Genomic DNA, 18210 nt, shown 5'->3' on the forward strand with positions numbered 1-18210 from the left:
CGGCCAATGCACCCTAACCAGCGCGTCTTTTGGACTGAGGAGGGAAATCGGAGCACCCGGAGGAAACCCACGCAGACGTGGGGAGAATGTGCAGACTCCGCGCAGACAGTGATCCAAGCCAGGAATTGAATCCGTGTCCCTGGCGCAGTGAGGCAGCAGTGCTAATCACTGTGCCACCGTGCCGCTTGTTTATCCTGATTCTAAAATCTGCCTGTGCACCCACTTCCCACTTGAGCCCAGTGTCTGGTTGTACTATGTCTCCAGTTCCCATTGACCTCTCCCTCATAAAATCATAGAATCCCTGCAGTGCAGAAAGAGGCCATTCAGCCCATCAAGTCTGCACTGACCACAATCCCACCCAGGCCCTATCCCTGTCGCCCCACATATATTTACCCTGCTAATCCCCTGACACAACCTGGCCTGCACATCTTTGGAGTGTGGGAGGAAACTGGAGCACCCGGAGGAAACCCAGGCAGACACGGGGAGAACATGCAGACTCCACACAGTCAGCCAAGGCTGAAATTGAACCCGGCTCCCTGGTGAGGCAGCAGTGCTAACCACTGGGCCACCTTGCAACCCTCGGACTATGACACTTTTTATTTCCGATTTTCAGAGCGATGACGCCTTGTTGCTTTTCCTTTCTCAGGTCAGCAGAACCAGCCCGGCCAGCAGCCTGGTCCCCAACAGGATTATACAAAAGCCTGGGAGGAGTACTATAAAAAACAAGGTCAGCACTCATTCATCAAACTGCTTGCTGTTGGTCTCCTGGAGCTTTAACTTTTGTAGCTTAAAAATTAAACATGGTTTTGCTTTTTGAGAGGTGAATGGAGTCAGCTGTAGAGACCGAATCAACACTGAAGCCTAACAAGCAAGCTGGAAGGAGAGTCAAGCTCTCACGACTGCTTTCTACCATGCAGTCACGTCCCTGCTGTACCAGTGCAACAATGGCCTTGCCTTCCTGTACCGTCTTTTATCCCCACAGGATGTGCCAAAGTTCCTTACAGCCAAATGAAGTCATTTTGAAAGCTAGTCACTGCTGTCATGTAGGAAATACAGCTGCCAGTCTGTACACACAAAGCTCCCACCATGTGAATGAATACAGATAATCGGCCTCAGTTAATGAGGGATCAACATTGGCCAGGGGTAACTCTCTGCAAACCATCTCCTCTTCCTGAGATGGCAGACATAGCCTGGGTGTGAAGTTGAACCACACTTCTGACAGTGCAGCGCTCCCTCAGCACTGACCCTCTGACAGTGCAGCGCTCCCTCAGCACTGACCCTCTGACAGTTTGGCACTCCCTCAGTACTGACCCTCTGACAGTGCGGCACTCCCTCAGTACTGACCCTCTGACAGTGCGGCACTCCCTCAGTACTGACCCTCTGACAGTGCGGCACTCCCTCAGTACTGACCCTCTGACAGTGCGGCACTCCCTCAGTACTGACCCTCTGACAGTGCGGCACTCCCTCAGTACTGACCCTCTGACAGTGCGGCACTCCCTCAGTACTGACCCTCTGACAGTGCGGCACTCCCTCAGTACTGACCCTCTGACAGTGCGGCACTCCCTCAGTACTGACCCTCTGACAGTGCGGCACTCCCTCAGTACTGACCCTCTGACAGTGCGGCACTCCCTCAGTACTGACCCTCTGACAGTGCGGCACTCCCTCAGTACTGACCCTCTGACAGTGCGGCACTCCCTCAGTACTGACCCTCTGACAGTGCGGCACTCCCTCAGTACTGACCCTCTGACAGTGCGGCACTCCCTCAGTACTGACCCTCTGACAGTGCGGCACTCCCTCAGTACTGACCCTCTGACAGTGCGGCACTCCCTCAGTACTGACCCTCTGACAGTGCGGCACTCCCTCAGTACTGACCCTCTGACAGTGCGGCACTCCCTCAGTACTGACCCTCTGACAGTGCGGCACTCCCTCAGTACTGACCCTCTGACAGTGCGGCACTCCCTCAGTACTGACCCTCTGACAGTGCGGCACTCCCTCAGCACTGACCCTCTGACAGTGCGGCACTCCCTCAGCACTGACCCTCTGACAGTGCGGCACTCCCTCAGCACTGACCCTCTGACAGTGCGGCACTCCCTCAGCACTGACCCTCTGACAGTGCGGCACTCCCTCAGCACTGACCCTCTGACACTGCGGCACTCCCTCAGCACTGACCCTCTGACAGTGCGGCACTCCCTCAGCACTGACCCTCTGACAGTGCGGCACTCCCTCAGCACTGACCCTCTGACAGTGCGGCACTCCCTCAGCACTGACCCTCTGACAGTGCGGCACTCCCTCAGCACTGACCCTCTGACAGTGCGGCACTCCCTCAGCACTGACCCTCTGACAGTGCGGCACTCCCTCAGTCTGCACTGGAATTGCTCAACTGGATTATTCTGGAACGTTTTTCCCACTCTAGCCATCCTGTGATTTATTAGATTTCCCGGTGTATTGCTCCCAGTTTGCGCTGTGGCCGCATTGTCAGCAGCAGATTGGGCTGAATGTGACCCAATTCATTTCATTGAGGACAGTTTAAGCACAGGGCCAGTGGAAACTTGTCTAAGCTGGAGTAAAACCCATAGCCCAGTACTGAAAGATCAGTCTTTTCCTGCCTTCCACCCCCACTCTCTCTTCTCCCCTTCTTCCCAACTTGGGGAGATGTGATCCTCTTTTAAGCACTGCACATTCTCCCCTATCCCTACGGATTGTGTTACTGTTGCTGGGAGCTGCTTCCTGAGCTGTATCTGGCACGGTTGTGAGTGTGCAGTGCTCCCTGTGGGGAGCTTTAGTTGGAGCGGGTGACTGGGCGGGAGGATGTTGCTGGTGTCCGTGTCAATGTTCCTCTCCCTTCAGCAGCCTCTGTGGAGAGGTGAAGATGGATGGGTTTTGATGGAAGGTCATTGGGCTGAAACATTAACTCTCTCTCTTTCCACAAGACAGTGCCAGGCCTCGGTATTCTGACATTGTATATTGTGCATGTTTATAAGCAGCGCGTTCTGCTCTGCGCGGCAGGGTAATGTTTCACCTGGCTGGATTGTTTGTGTGAGGGTCTGTGGGTGGTGGAGGTATGTGGGCCTGTGTGGAAAAGTCTCTGGGGTTCTGTCTGGATGTGTGGAGGGGGAGGTGAGGGTCTGTGTGTTCGTGGAGTGGGGGGTTCTGTCTGGGTCTGGGGGTGTGAGGTGGGTTCGGTCTGGGTGTGTGGGGTGGGTTCGGTTTGGGTGTGTGGGGTGGGTTCGGTCTGTGTGTATGGGGTGGGGTCTGTCTGTGTGTATGGGGTGGGCTCTGTCTGTGTGTATGGGGTGGGCTCTGTCTGTGTGTATGGGGTGGGCTCTGTCTGTGTGTATGGGGTGGGCTCTGTCTGTGTGTATGGGGTGGGCTCTGTCTGTGTGTATGGGGTGGGGTCTGTCTGTGTGTATGGGGTGGGGTCTGTCTGTGGGGGTGGGGTGGGGTCTGTCTGTGGGGGTGGGGTGGGGTCTGTCTGTGGGGCTGGGGTGGGGTCTGTCTGTGGGGCTGGGGTGGGGTCTGTCTGTGGGGCTGGGGTGGGGTCTGTCTGTGGGGCTGGGGTGGGGTCTGTCTGTGGGGCTGGGGTGGGTTCTGTCTGTGGGGGTGGGTGGGGTCTGTCTGTGGGGCTGGGGTGGGGTCTGTCTGGATGTGCGCGCGCGTTGGGGGTTGTGTCTGGGTGTGGTGCGTGGGGAGGTTCTGTCTGGGTTTGGCACTGCCACATGCTGAGTGTTCCCTCTCTGCTCCACAGCTCAAAATGCCCAGGGGGCCGCGGCAGCGGCGGCAGCAGCAGCACCACAGCCTGGAGCCCAGCCAGATTACAGTGCAGCCTGGGCTGAGTATTACAGACAGCAGGCAGCTTACTACGGGCAGCCTGGGGCACCTCAGCCTGCCCCCCAGCAGCCACCTGCACAACAAGGGCAACCGGTACGTCCGCACCCCCCTCCTTCCTACAGGTTTTAACTCCTTCCCCTCCTCACGGCAGGGGTGCCTGCTGGACACGGCTCTGCCTTCACCCAACGATCGTGATGCTCTGGCTAAAAACAGCTAAACCTGGCCTGCAATAAACACACTCTCTCTCTGTCTGTCTCTCTCTCTCTCTCTCTCTCTCTCTCTCTCTCACACACTCTCTCTCTCTCTAAATGGTTTAATATTCAATGGAACCAACATGTGAGATGGTTCCATCTTTTATGATTCATCAGTGGAAACGTTAATGGTATAAATGGTTGGTGTGATATTTCCCCAATACTTTTATTCCTGATAACTGCCCAGTGACTTTTTCTGGAGGCAGGTTGATCCTCATGAACTGCAACCTGCCCTCCTTCCTTGCACACTCTTTCTCTCTCTCCTTCCTCCATCTCCTCCTTCCATCTCTCTCTCACTTTCTCCTCTCTCTCTTTCTCTCCTCTCTCTTTCTCTCCTCTCTCTCTATCTCTTCTCTCTCCTCCCTCTCTCTCTTTCTCCTCTCCTCTCCCCTCTCTTTTTCTCTCTCTCTCTCTCTCTGGGTATGAGTTAGCATACCCAGTTTTAACAGTGGCTGCCCAATTGTGCTGGAACATATAGGAGGGAACTCGTGAGATGCCTGCCATGTACATTCATCACCTCAGATGGGATTGCAATATGCTACCAGACCGGTGCGCATCAGCAACAGGTGAAATGCAAGGTCACAAAGATCCTAACTTTAACAATGACCAAAGTTTTCCGACACATGAACTGGCACTTGTGAGAGAAGATTGAAACTTTGCAGTAAATTCTTGAACACAGTTTTCTATCCCTGCTCCTCGTGAAGGTTCATTGACGCAGAAGACTAAGACTGTCACACGAGTCTTTTGATGATGAGATGTGTACTTCCTTCGATGTTAAAGCAGACCCATTGAAGATTTTCATTCACGGGCGTTAGAGGACACAACGCATAAGTGACTCTGGAAACCAATCTCTTTCTCGTCTTCATCTTCCCAGTCAAAGTAAAAAAAAATTACTTACTCTGTTTACGTGATGGATTGGAATTAACATTTAAAATGCTTCTCCCATTTGTGAAGTAATTAATTAGCAATCCAAGGAGCACAGTTAGTTTTCCCAGGAAGTGAGGAGACTCCGCCTTAAGCTCAATCATGCAGCACAGGAGGAGGCCATTTGGCCCATCGTGCCTGTCCACGTTCTTTCAGAGAGCTATCCAATTGGCTGCACTCTCTCCTCTCTTTCCCCTGCAGATTTCTCCTATTTTATATCCACTTTCTTAAAACGGTGGCGGCCCCAGGGACATTAATAGTTCTTTCAAAATAAAGGAGCCAGTTGCCTATCTAGCCTGAACCCTCTAAACAGATAAAGTTCCCTCAGATCTCAGCAGTTTGTAACTAGCATCGATTAGCGAGAGATTTGTCCGTTTTTAAAGCAGTGACTTTAGGTTAAACCTAAACGTTTAGGGTGAGGGCTGTGTCCCAACCTCCTCCTTATCCATGAGCGATGCTGAGAAGTGAGCTTGTGTTGACAATTACCCGAGTACACAGAGCAGGAACAGGCCATTCAGTCCAGCTGGCCTCTGTTGGAGTCCACGCTCCACACGAGCCTCCTCCCACCCTGCTTCATCTCACCCTATTAGCAGATCCTTCTATTGCTTCCTTCCTTGTGTGCCTGTCTAGCTTTTCCTGATACGCATTGCTATTTGCTTTAGTACGCCGTGTGGTAGTGAGTTCCACATTCACCGCTCTCTGGGTGAAAAGGTCTCTCCTGAATCCTCTTTATCGGTTTTATTAGTGACTGTCTTCTATTTAAGGCCCCTACTTCTGGTCTCCCTCAATAAATGGAAGCATCTTCTCTCCGCCTACCCTAACAGGCATTTCCATTATCTTAAAGATATCTATTCGGTCGCACCTCAGCCTTTTTTCTGGAGAAAAAGAGCCCCAATCTGTTTAGTCTTTCATGATAGTTGCAACTTCTTAGCTCTGGCATCATCCTGGTAAATCTTTTGCACTTTCTCCAGTACCTCTGCATCTTTTTTTATATAACTTGGAGACCAGAATTGTGCACAGTAGTCCAAGTGTGATCTAACTATGGTTCTCCACAGGTTTCACTTATCTTCTCTGCTCTTCAATTCTATTCCTCTAGAAATGAGCCCTTGTGCTGTTTGCTTTTTTTGTGGCCTTATTAACCTGTATCGCTACTTTTGTGGTTTGTGTATCTGTCCCCCAGATCCCTCTGTTCCTCCACCCACATTTAGACCCTTCCGAGCAGTATGCGGCCACCTTATTCTTCCTACCAAAATGTAATACCTCACACATCTATATTGAAATTCATTTGCCATAGAAATGCATCTATCTGATGGGACTGGGACGCATACCCTGTTGTGTCACCCCACTAATTTCCACATTAAATATTTTCTCTCTCCCCACAGACACAGTGAAGCAAACGGGGGATGATTGCAGTTTCGTCGGGAAGAATATTCCTTTTAACAATGATGCAGACTGATGAAGATCCGTAGGCTTAGGTTCCCTATCACTGTACAAGGATGTTCATATTGAGCCAGTGTAGGAGATAGAGTAAGCTCAGACCATCTTCACATTCAGTCCGTCTATAGGAGGAACAAAAAACAAAAAAATGGAGGGGGAAAAAGTGAAAAATTCAGGGTAATACTTTCTTTGTTTTTATTTTAAATATAGATCACTCGGCTTTTAGTTGGAGATAGTTGAACATTCCAGACAATGTACGGTTTTGAAATCAAATCCATTACACTGAAAATGGCTGCTGGTCTGTTTTTTGCATCTTGTTGTCTGTTTAAGGTTTAAAAAAAAACAAAATGTAAGCTTGGTTTTTACTTTTTACCGCTCGTTTTACACTTCACAATAAATGATATTAAAACAGTGGCTCTACTGCGACGTGCCTCCCTCAGACACTCGGCTTCGTTCCCTGCCAGGTTTTTTTTTTTGTTTCTAATTCCGTTTCTCTCCTGAAGGTGTCCGGTTCTTTTCTGAGGGACGGGTCCATTGGCAGGAGTATCTGAGCAGCGCCTCGGACAGCCTTGGTTTCTGGCTGGGGAGAGGAGGAGTAAGGGTCTCGCCTGGTTCTGGTCCTGCCGATGGTGTAAGTGAGCGAGGGGTTTGGAGTGGAACCCCCTCGGCTTGTGGGTTAGCCTATGGCCCTACACTAGTCTGTCCCGCACCTTGTGCCAATCTGGAGAGCTTTGCCCTTTTAGCTTTGAGCCCAACTGCTGAGATGTCCCACTAGTTTGTTCGGGCTCTCTGAGAGTGATTGGGGCCTGGTTACAGTCCAGGAGTTTGAGCCTAACTGCAAATGATGATTGAGGTCGAACAGCACCAGAACCTGGGATATTTCTGATTTCGAGCTCACGTTTATCCACTGAAATCCTGTACTGCTGCAACCTCGGCCCTATGTCTGCTGTGTCTCAGCTTCCACACCACCCTAAACGCAACACTTTCATTGCTGCTTCTACTTTGCTTATAGATCCATGTCTGATTACATTGTGGCCAAGTTCCTGACTCATTTGTCCCAAATGTGGAGCATCGGAGGAAGTGAGATGTTGGGAAAAGAGCCTTTGGGCCCTTTGAGCTTGCTCTTCCAATCAGCTACATCCTGGATGATGTTCTTCTTAACTCTTTATTAACTGAACTTGGTTCCCTTGTCTTTAAGCTCACCAAACAGAAATCTTGACAATCTGGGCTTTGAAATTTTCAATTGATGTCCAGCCCTCATTATTTGGATGAGAGTTTTACCAATGATTGAAGTGCTCTCTGACATCAACTCCTGAAAAGCCTAGCTCTCATTTTAAGACCAAGTCTCTTTGTACTAAATTCTCCCAGTTGAGGAAATAGCGCTCCTCTACCATCTCAACTCCTTTCATCAACACTTAAATCTCTGCTTGAAAGAATGCAACCCAAGTCTCTGCAACCTTCCCTTTTAGACCTGAGGTTGTTCCGGTGCATCTGCACTTGTACCCACTCCAAGACTAATGGGAGGGCAGATGGCTTGTAAAGAGTGTTCCTTCCCTGTACAGAGCATATGGCCGCAAATTGAGATTCCGGATAGGTAGTAAGCTATTCAAACTAAGCCTGGTGCAATGATAATGATTTGGGGTGAGCAAGTATAGTCATTTGAATTTGTATTTGTCCAGGACTCGGGTCGGTGGCATTGTGGTCAGTAGGCTGCAGCCCTGACGCTGAACCTTGCTGGAATTTGATCCCCATCAGTGAGTGAAGCTGTTCCCACAACTGCTGGACCTGTGGGGTTTAGTTTGTAAATACAGTTCTGCCAGCAGCTCCCAAAAGAAAAGTCACTGCGTTCCCACCAGAATGAATGAATGACATGGATAAGGAGAATTGTTTGCTCCGAGGATTGTGAGACTTTGTCACTCTTCTGCCTCAGGTGGTGGAGGGTGGGGTCACTGAATATTTTTAACGCTGTGGTAGATAGATTCTTCTTGGGCAAGGGAATCGAAAGTTTTCAGAATGTGGAATTCAGGATGCAAACAGATCAGCCCTGATCTTGTTGAATGGCAAAGCAGGATCGAGGGGCCAAATGACCCACTAAGGGCTTGGATGGAGTGTGTTTCTTGAAATGTGTACAGGAAAACTTTTAAGATCGATTATGTAGAGGGTTCAACAAAGGAAGGAAGATGTGCTGGACCTAATTCTGGGGAATGAAGCCGGAGAGGTGGTTGTGGGGGAGTATTTTGGTGATAGCGATCACAACATGGACAAGGAAATAGACAAGCGGCAAAAAAAAAAAGTTTTGGTTTGGGGAGAGTGGACTTTAGTAAATATAAGAAAAGATCTGGCCAAGATAGACTGGGAACAGCTACTAATGGGAAAATCTACAGAAGAGCAGTGGGGGGGGGCGGGCATTAAAAAAGGAAATGGGGAGGGTGCAAGCCCAGCAATTTCCCTCGAGGGTGATAGGTAGGAACAACAAGCCCAGAGAATCATGGATGACCAGAGATACTCAGGATACAATGAGAAGGAAAAGAAAGGCTTTTAAAAAGTTCAAGGGGAGTAAATCAGTGGAGGCATTAGTGAGTTATAGAAAGTGCAGGGTGGAGCTTAAGAAAGCAATTAGGAATGCAAAGGGGGGATATGAGAAAGCTCTGGCTGGTAAAAGTTGGGAAAATCCCAAGATATTCTATAAGTCTATCAATGGGAAGAGGATAAACAGGGAAAGAGTTGGGCCTGCTCAGGATCAAGGGAGCAATCTGTGGGTGGAGCCAGAGGACATTGGTAGAGTGTTGAATGAATACTTCACATCCGTCTTCACCCAAGAGAATGAGGACAAGGGTATGGAATTCAGGGAGAGAGACTGAGGTTCTTGAGCAAACCGACGTAGTGAAGGACTAGGTTTTGGAGGTGTTGGCAGCCATAAAAGTGGAAAGATCTCCAGGTCCAAATGAATTATTACCTCGACTGCTGTGGGAGGCAAGGAAGGGGATTGCAGGGACTCTGACCCAAATTTTCAATTCCTCTCTGGCCACAGGGGAGATCACAGTAAGAAGTCTCACAACACCAGGTTAAAGTCCAACAGGTTTATTTGGTAGCAAATACCATCAGGGGAGATGCCAGACGACTGGAAAAAGTTAATGTAGTTCTGCTATTTAAGAAGTGTTGTAGAGATAAATCAGGGAACTACAGACCAGTGAGTCTCATGTCAGTGGTAGGGAAACTATTGGAGGAACTTCTGAAGGAGAGCATCTATCTCCATTTGGAGAGGCAAAGCTTGATCAGGGATAGTCAGCATAGCTTCGTCAGAGGGAGGTCATGCCTCACAACTTGGATTGAATTTTTTGAGGAGGTGACCAGGTGTGTAGATGAGGGTAGTGCAGTCGATGTAGTTTATGTGGATTTCAGCAAAGCCTTTGACAAGGTCCCACATGGGAGACTTGTAAAGAAGGTAAATTCACATGGGTTACAGGGTAATTAGATAAAGTGGATTCAAAATTGGCTCAGTTGTAGGAGACAGAGGGTGATGACAGAAGGCTGCTTTAGTGACTGGAAGCCAGTGTCCAGTGGTGTACCACTGGGATGTGTGTTGGGCCCCCTATTCAGCACTTATATAGATGACTGTGGGGGATAGCATTAGCAAGTTTGTGGATGACACAAAGATTGGCCGGGTGGTTAGGAGTGACGCGGAGTGTCTTGGGCTACAAGAAGATATAGATGGACGGTCAAATGTGCAGATCAGAGGCAGGTGGAATGTAACCCTGAAAAGTGTGAGGTGATACACTTTGAGTATTACTTGTCAAATTACTCCTTCCAATGAATAGTAGGACACTAGGAAGTTTTGTGGAACAGCAACAGGTCATTCAGATCCTCTGGCCTGCCATTCAGTTAGATAATGTTTAACCTGTTATACTTGTACCTTCTCTCTCTCTCCCCAAAGAATGAAGTACATTTTGTCTTGTGCCTTTCACAACTTCTACCTGCCATTGAAGTGCAGGTGTCAGTGAGCATCTTGCTGCTTCGTTTCAGAGTTTTCCTTTTTGCCTTTTTTTCTGAAAGATAACTAAAATGTGGCTGCCTGATTCCTGTCAGTGCAGTGAGTGATGGGTTGTAGGAACTTTACAGCAGTGTGACTGATGGCAATAGTAGTGATGGGATTTTAATGTGGACAACAATGATCTCTGCCCCTTCATTTGTATCTTGTGAATTTAACACTGAATGGGATAGTTGTGTTTTGAGGTGGTTCACATCCCACAATTAATCAAGCGGCCAGACACTTGGTATATTGATTCTAATTCCCTGGGAAGTTTTTTGTTGGTTTAAATACTGCTGTGTTGAAATTAGCAAAATTAAATTGCTTTGAGTTGAGAGACACAGCTGGAAGGAAGCCTTGACCTGTTCCACAAATCTTGTGCAGGAGTTAAGGAACCTTTGTCCTCTGTTGGGCAACAATTCTTCTACTTTACATCTCAGGCTAGTGTGAAACACTCCCAGAATGGTGGAGCAGATGTTGTACAATGAAATTAGTGTAGTGATGGTGTTCCTCAGCTTGCACACCAGAAGTGTCATATAAGAAGCCTCACACCAAAAGGGAAATTGTTGGAAAATCTCAGCAGGTCTGGCAGCATCTGTAAGGAGAGAAAAGAGCTGACGTTTCAAATCCAGATGACCCTTTGTCAAAGTCCACAAAGAGTTTTGACAAAGGGTTATCTGGACTCGAAACGTCAGCTCTTTTCTCTCCTTACAGATGTTGCCAGACCTGCTGAGATTTTTCACCATTTTCTCTTTTGGTTCCACCAACATGTCTCTGTCCTTTCGAAATTCAAGACTATCCTCATCAGAGTTAACACTACTTTTTTTCAATCTGATCTGCAAATTTTAAAATCATGCCCTGGACACCACAGTCGAGATCATTAATATACGTCAGGAAGAGCAAGGCTCCCAACACTGACCCCATGGCAACTCCACTGCAAGCCTTCCTCCAATCTGAAAAACAACCATTTATCACCACTCTCTTTCCTCTCACTCAGCCAATTTCTTATCCAAGTGTCTACTTTCCCTTTTGTTCCATGAGCTAGAATTCTGCACACAAATCTGTTGTGTGACACTTTATCAAATACCTTTCAAAATCCATATACGTCAATCTGTTACCTCCTCAAAAGACTGCAGCAAGTTCATTGTATGTGATTTTCCCTGAATGAATCCATATTGGTTTTTAAAAAATTGTCCTGCACCTGTCAAAGTGACTTGCTTTTATCCCAAACTCTTAATTTTCAGAAGTTTCCCTCACGCTGAAGTCTTTAGTTGCCGGCTTTATCCTGCACCACCTTCTGAACAAGGGTGTGGCATTTGTCATCCTCCAGTCTTCTAGCACCACCTCTAAGGAAGCTGGAAGATTATCACCAGTGCCTCTGCAATTTCCATTCTCACTTCCCTCAGGGCCCTTGGACGTATCATTCAGTCCTCGTACATTATCTGTTTTATGTAAAAATAGCCTTTCTTACATCTCCTACTTGATCATAAATTCTTCCCCTGTTCCAGATACCAGTTCCTCACCTCAGCCTGGGTAGCATCTTGTTCCTTTGTAAATTCAGGTGCCAAGTATTTGTTTAATACCTCCGCTCTTTCTCCTGTCACCATGTGCAAGTCTCTTTTTTTTTTGTCCCTACTCTTTGCTTCACCACCCATCTATTATTTGTATGTTTCTGGAAGACTTTGGGATTCCCTTTTGTGTTAGCTGCCAGTCTCTCTTCATCCTCTCTGCTTGTTTGTCTTAGTTTTTTAACTTCCCCTCTGTTCCTTCTATATTCAGTCTGATTCTCCATTGTGTTTTCTAACTGGCATCTGTCGTAAGCACACTTCTCCCTTTTCATCTTATAGAATCATACAGCGCAGAAGAGGCCCTTCAGCCCATCAAGTCAGCACCGACACATTAGAAATACCTGAACTCCTATCTGCCAGCACTTGGCTCATAGCCCTGAATGTTATGATGTGCCAAGTGCTCATCCAGATACATTTTAAAGGATGTGAGGCGACCCGCCTCTACCACCCTCCCAGGCAGCGAATTCCAGACAGTCACCACCCTCTGGGTAAAAAGGTTTTTCCTCAAATCCCCCCTAAACTTCCTGCCCCTCACCTTGAACCTATGTCCCCTCATGACTGACCCTTCAACTTGGGAACAGCTGTTCCTTATCCACTCTGTCCAATTCTCTCTCAATCTTGTACACCTCGATCAGGTCGCCCCCTTCAGTCTTCTCTGCTCCAACGAAAACAACCCAAGCTTATCCAACCTCTCTTCACAACTTAAATGTTCCACCCCAGGTGAATCCTGGTGAATCTCCTCTGCACCTCCTCCAGTGCAATCACATCCTTGAGTAATGTGGTGACCAGAACTGCACACAGTACTCTAGCTGTGGCCTCACCAAAGTTCTATACAACTCCAACATGGCTTCCCTGCTTTTGTAATCTATGCCTCGATTGATAAAGGCAAGTGTCCCATATGCCTTTTTCACCACCCTACTAACATGCCCTTCTGCCTTCAGAGATCTATGGGTAAACGCGCCAAGGTCCCTTTGTTCCACGGAACTTCCTAGTGTCCTGCCATTCATTGAGTATTCCTTGTCAAATTACTCCTTCCAAAGTGTATCACCTCACACTTTTCAGGGTTAAATTCCATCTGCCTCTGATCTGCCCACTTGACCATTCTGTGTATATCTTCTTGTAGCCCAAGACACTCCGCCTCACTGTTAACCACCCGGCCAATCTCTGTGTCATCCACAAACTTACTAATCCTACCCCTTACCTAGTCATCAATGTCATTTATCTAAATGATGAATAATAGGGGGCCCAACACAGATCCCTGTGGTACACCACAGGACACTTGCTTCCAGTCACTGAAGCAGCCTTCTGTCATCACCCTATCTCCTACAACTGAGTAAGTTCCCCCTGGTTCATCTTCATCTTTGTGTCTCATCATCCGGGATGCTCTAATTTATTTGTCCTACGATTCCCCTTCAAGGGAATATACCTGAACATCACCTGCAATATTGACTCTTTGAAGGGACTCATTGCTCAGCGACTGTTCTTTCTGCTATCCTTTGATTCCAGCTCACTCAACCCAGATGCGTTCTCATCCCATGAATTATCATTGCTCTGGATTGTTCCCTGTCCTTGTCCATGGTTAACCTAAACCTTATGATGTAATGGTCACTGTCCACTAAATAATCCCCCACTGATATTTGATCCACTTGGGCCAGTTCATTCCACAGAACCAGGGTTAACAGTGCTAGCTTTGACAAAGACTCATCTGGACTCGAAACGTCAGCACTTTCTCTTTTGTTAGCAGTGCCTGCCCTCTTGTTGGACTGGGCAGATACTGCTGCAGGAAATCTCATCCCTTCATTATTCCTATCCCCAGCCTGTATTTAGATAATTGAAGTCCCCGTTATAATTACTTACTATTTCTTGCAGCTGTCTGTAATTTCTTTGCAAATTTCTTTCTCTACGTCCCTTCCAGTGGTTGGTCGTTTTGCTACACTCCAAATCAATCTCATCTCTCCACCTTCATTCCTTACCTCCAGCCAGAGAGTATCTGCCCTTGCCCCCTCTGAAACATCCACTCTCTCCAGTACTGCAATGCTTGCTATCTTCAATCAGACTGAGACTCTCTTCTCTCACACGCTCGCTCGCACACACCTGCCGCTTCCTTTGCTGTCTCTCCTAAACACCTTGTACCCAGGAACATTTGATGCCCAGTCCTGCCCTGTGAGTCGGGTCTCTCCCAAAGCAATATCACAATACCATTTATCTTCCTGTGTCTGAAGTTCACTAATCTTATTAACCATATTCTGCCTTCACATGCACATTAATGCTGATTTAGGTTTCTTTACCCCTTTGACCCTAATGGCTTTGCTGTTGCCTAATCTTAACTCTCACCAAGTATTCTATTTACCTTGATACGACTCTCTAATATATCCACCTTATCTGTTAATAATTCCCTACCTGCTGCCAGTTTTGCTCCCGTCCGCTATGAATATCTCCTCTGGTTCCTATCTCCCTGCCAATCTAGTTCAAACCCTCCCCGACAGCATCAGCAAGCCTCCCTGTGAGCACATTAATCACAGTCATGTTGAGGTGTAACCTGTCCCATGTCCCAGAACTGGTTTCGTTGCCTCAGAGCCTCTCGCCCTCCCTCCTGCTTCCTTTCATGTGTTGAACTGCTCAATCTTCCTATTCTTGTGTTCATTACACATTGATGAAGGGAGAGCAGTAGATGTAGTATATATGGACTTCAGCAAGGCATTTGATAAGGTGCCCCATGCAAGACTTATTGAGAAAGTGAGGGGGCATGGGATCCAAGGAGACCTTGCTTTGTGGATCCAGAATGGGCTTGCCCACAGAAGGCAAAGAGTGGTTATAGATGGGTCATATTCTGCATGGAGGTCGGTCACCAGTGGAGTGCCCCAGGGATCTGTTCTGGGACCCTTACTCTTTTTGTGATTTTTTTATAAATGACCTGGATGAGGAAGTGGAGGGATGGGTTGGTAAGTTTGCTGATGACACAAAGGTTGTAGGTGTTGTGGATAGTGTGGAAGGATGCCAGAAGTTGCAGCGAGACATTGTTAGGATGCAAGACTGGGCGGAGAAGTGGCAGATGGAATTCAACCCAGATAAGTGTGAGGTGGTTCATTTTGACAGGTCAAATAGGATGGCGGAATATAATAATGGTAGGACTCTTGGCAGAGTGGAAGCTCAGAAGGATCTTGGGGTCCGAGTTCATAGGACGCTCAAAGCAGCTGTGCAGGTTGAGGCTGTGGTTAAGAAGGCGTATGGTGTACTGGCCTTCATCAATCGAGGAATTGAGTTTAGGAGTCGTGAGATAATGTTGCAGCTATATAAGACCCTAGTCAGACCCCACTTGGAGTACTGTGCTCAGTTCTGGTCGCCTCATTACAGGAAGGATGTGGAAGCCATAGAAAGGGTGCAGAGGAGATTTACAAGGATGTTGCCTGGGTTGGGGAGCATAGGTTGAGGATACTTATGAGGATAGGTTGAGTGAGCTCGGCCTTTTCTTCTTGGAGAGACAAAGGATGAGGGGTGACCTGATAGAGGTGTATAAGATGTTCAGAGGTATTGATCGAGTGGATAATCAGAGGCTTTTTCCCAGGGCTGAAATGGTTGCCACAAGAGGACACAGGTTTAAGGTGCTGGGGAGTAGGTACAGAGGAGATGTCAGGGGTAAGTTTTTCACTCGGAGGGTGGTGGGTGCGTGGAATGGCTGCCAGCAACGGTGGTGGAGGCGGATTCGATAGGGTCTTTTAAGAGACTTTTAGATAAGTACATGGAACTGAGTAAGATAGAGGGTTATAGGTAAGCCTAGTAATCGCTAAGGTAGGGACATGTTTGGCACAACTTTGTGGGCTGAAGGGCCTGTATTGTGCTGTAGTTTTTCTATGTTTCTATTAGCATGTAGCACTGGGAGCAATGCTGAGGTAAATTGCCCTTGAAGTCTGCTTTTTAATTCCTTTCCTAACTCCCTCATCTGCTTTTAGGATCTCATTCATCCCTCTTCCTGGCTCTGTCAGCGGTTCCAATATGAACCATGACCTCTGGCTGTTCACCCTGCAGCCGCTCTGTGACATCCTTGACCCTGGCATCAGGGAGTCGTGTCGAGTCACTCACCTGATGAAGGGGCAGCGCTCCGAAAGCTCATGCTACCAAATAAACCTGTTGGACTCTAACCTGGTGTTGTGAGACTACTCGTGTTGACAGCCAATGAAGCACCAATCTGTTCCCCTGACTATGGAATCACCTACCACCTATAGCACTTGCACCCCTCTTCCTCCCCTCCTGTACAGCTGATCCACCTGTCATGCCACCTACTTGGCTCTTGCCACACTCCTCTGAGGAGCCATTTTCTAATCTCTCTTTCCCCTGTAGCAAATTAAGAGCCAGCTACTGGGGGCTGAGGAAGGATAGAAAATGAAAGGATCCTGCACCCTCCTTCACTGGACTCCCTCACTCAGTGAACTCCACCATAAGCACTCGAGTGCAGCCCGTAAGAGCTGGGGGGGGGTGTTTGGTACGTGTACTGGTGCTGTACGGGTACCCTCCTTGTGTCTGCGCTGTCACTGCTCCTTCCTGTTGAGATGGAGTCAATGCAATGGGTGAGTGATCTTACCCCTATGCTGTCATCTTCCAGTTCAATATTTGCCAGGAAGTTGGAAACACGTACATTTCTCCCAACAGTGTAAACTTGTGTGTGGTCAGTGAAGGTGCTCGTTCGCCTGCTGAATGCATGTTACCTGCTCCCTGAGCCTGCAACTGCTAGGGTTGCAAAGGGCCGTGCAACTTCTGAGCTTCGTCATGATTGTGTGTGAGCGTCTGTCCACATGGCTCCGGGACCCACTCACACACCCACAGCAGATTAGACCGGCTAAATGCCAGCAATGCTCCCCTCTGACAGGCCAAGTCTGTACTGTATGTAGACTGGGCTCCAGTTGCTCAATGTGTCCCCTCCAGTCTAACCCCGGGGACATTAGAATCATTGTGCTAACCGCCAGCGTGCACAGTCACGCTGACCATCTCCCAACTTTCCAGAACATTCTGCAAGCTGCACAATTGTTAAACATTCCTGTTTTCAATCAGCCTATTGAAAACCTTTCTAAGTACGCACGCTTCCTAATCATGAGCCTGAGTTCCTGTTGTGAGTTTTTGTCACTCTTTAATGTAAATAATTGTCAATAGTTTCCCATTCAGTTTTGCTTTGTGAATACTCGTGCATTAGTTAGTTGTCTGTTCATCTTTGTTGCTGTGGAGTAGAGGAATTGTATTTATAGAGCTTCACAGCACAGAAAGAGGCCCTTTGGCCCATTGTTTCTGCACTGGCCATCAAGCACTATCTATTGTAAACTCATTTTCCAGCTCTTGATCCAGCCTTGCCTGCTGTGACATTTCAAGTGCTCATCTAAATTCTTAAATGTTGAGGGTTAAAGTTTATTTATTCGTGCCACAAGTCGGCTTACATTAACACTGCAATGAAGTTACTAAGAAAATCCCCTAGTTGCCACACTTCGGTGCCTGTTTGGGTACACTGAGGGAGAATTTACCTCGGCCAATCCACCGAACCTGCGCATTTTTCGGACTGTGGGAGGAAACCGGAGCACCCGGAGGAAACCCACGCAGATGTGGGGAGAACGTGCAGACTCCACACAGACACCCAAGCTGGGAATTGAACCCGGGACCCTGGTGCTGTGAGGCAGCAGTGCGAGCCACCATGCCACCCCAGGGTTCCTGCCTCTACCACCCTTTCAGACAGTGAGTTCCAGATTCCCACCACCCTCTGGGTGGAAAAGGTTTTCCTCAAATCCCTTCTAACTCTCCTGCCCCTGGAGGGAAATAATTCCTCCTCCTCTATCCTATCTGTGTCCCTGTAATAATTTTGTACACCTCCGTCCGGTCCCCCCTCAGCATTCTCTGCTCTAAAGAAAACAACCCCAGCCTCTCCATAGCTGAAACGCTCCAGCCCAGGCAGCATCCCGGTGAATCTTCTCTGTACCCCCTCCAACGCAATCACATCCTTCCTATGCGAAGTGATGCATTTTGGAAGAAATAATGTAGGGAGGAGTTGTACAATAAATGGCAGAGTCATCAGGAGTATAGAAACACAGAGGGACCTAGGTGTGCAAGTCCACAAATCCTTGAAGGTGGCAACACAGGTGGAGAAGGTGGTGAAGAAGGCATATGGTATGCTTGCCTTTATAGGACGGGGTATAGA

At 48.1% G+C, this 18210-nt stretch overlaps 1 protein-coding gene across 5 annotated transcripts in view; it reads left to right on the forward strand.

Moving 5' to 3' along the window:
• khsrp (KH-type splicing regulatory protein) overlaps positions 1–6852 on the forward strand; it is a 61301-nt gene extending 54449 nt beyond the window's left edge. For 3 of the 5 annotated variants that reach the window (XM_078234996.1, XM_078234997.1, XM_078235000.1), the window contains 2 exons: positions 647–727; positions 3746–6852. In XM_078234996.1, coding sequence (XP_078091122.1) covers positions 647–727; positions 3746–3957 — 293 coding nt within the window. In that variant the 3' untranslated portion in view covers positions 3958–6852. The remainder of the gene's footprint in view (positions 1–646; positions 728–3745) is intronic. The other 2 variants (XM_078234998.1, XM_078234999.1) reach the window with 1 other exon arrangement.
• Positions 6853–18210: the final 11358 nt, after the last annotated feature.

This window comes from Mustelus asterias, chromosome 19 (genome assembly GCF_964213995.1).
Source record: "Mustelus asterias chromosome 19, sMusAst1.hap1.1, whole genome shotgun sequence".
Classification (NCBI taxonomy): domain Eukaryota; kingdom Metazoa; phylum Chordata; class Chondrichthyes; order Carcharhiniformes; family Triakidae; genus Mustelus; species Mustelus asterias.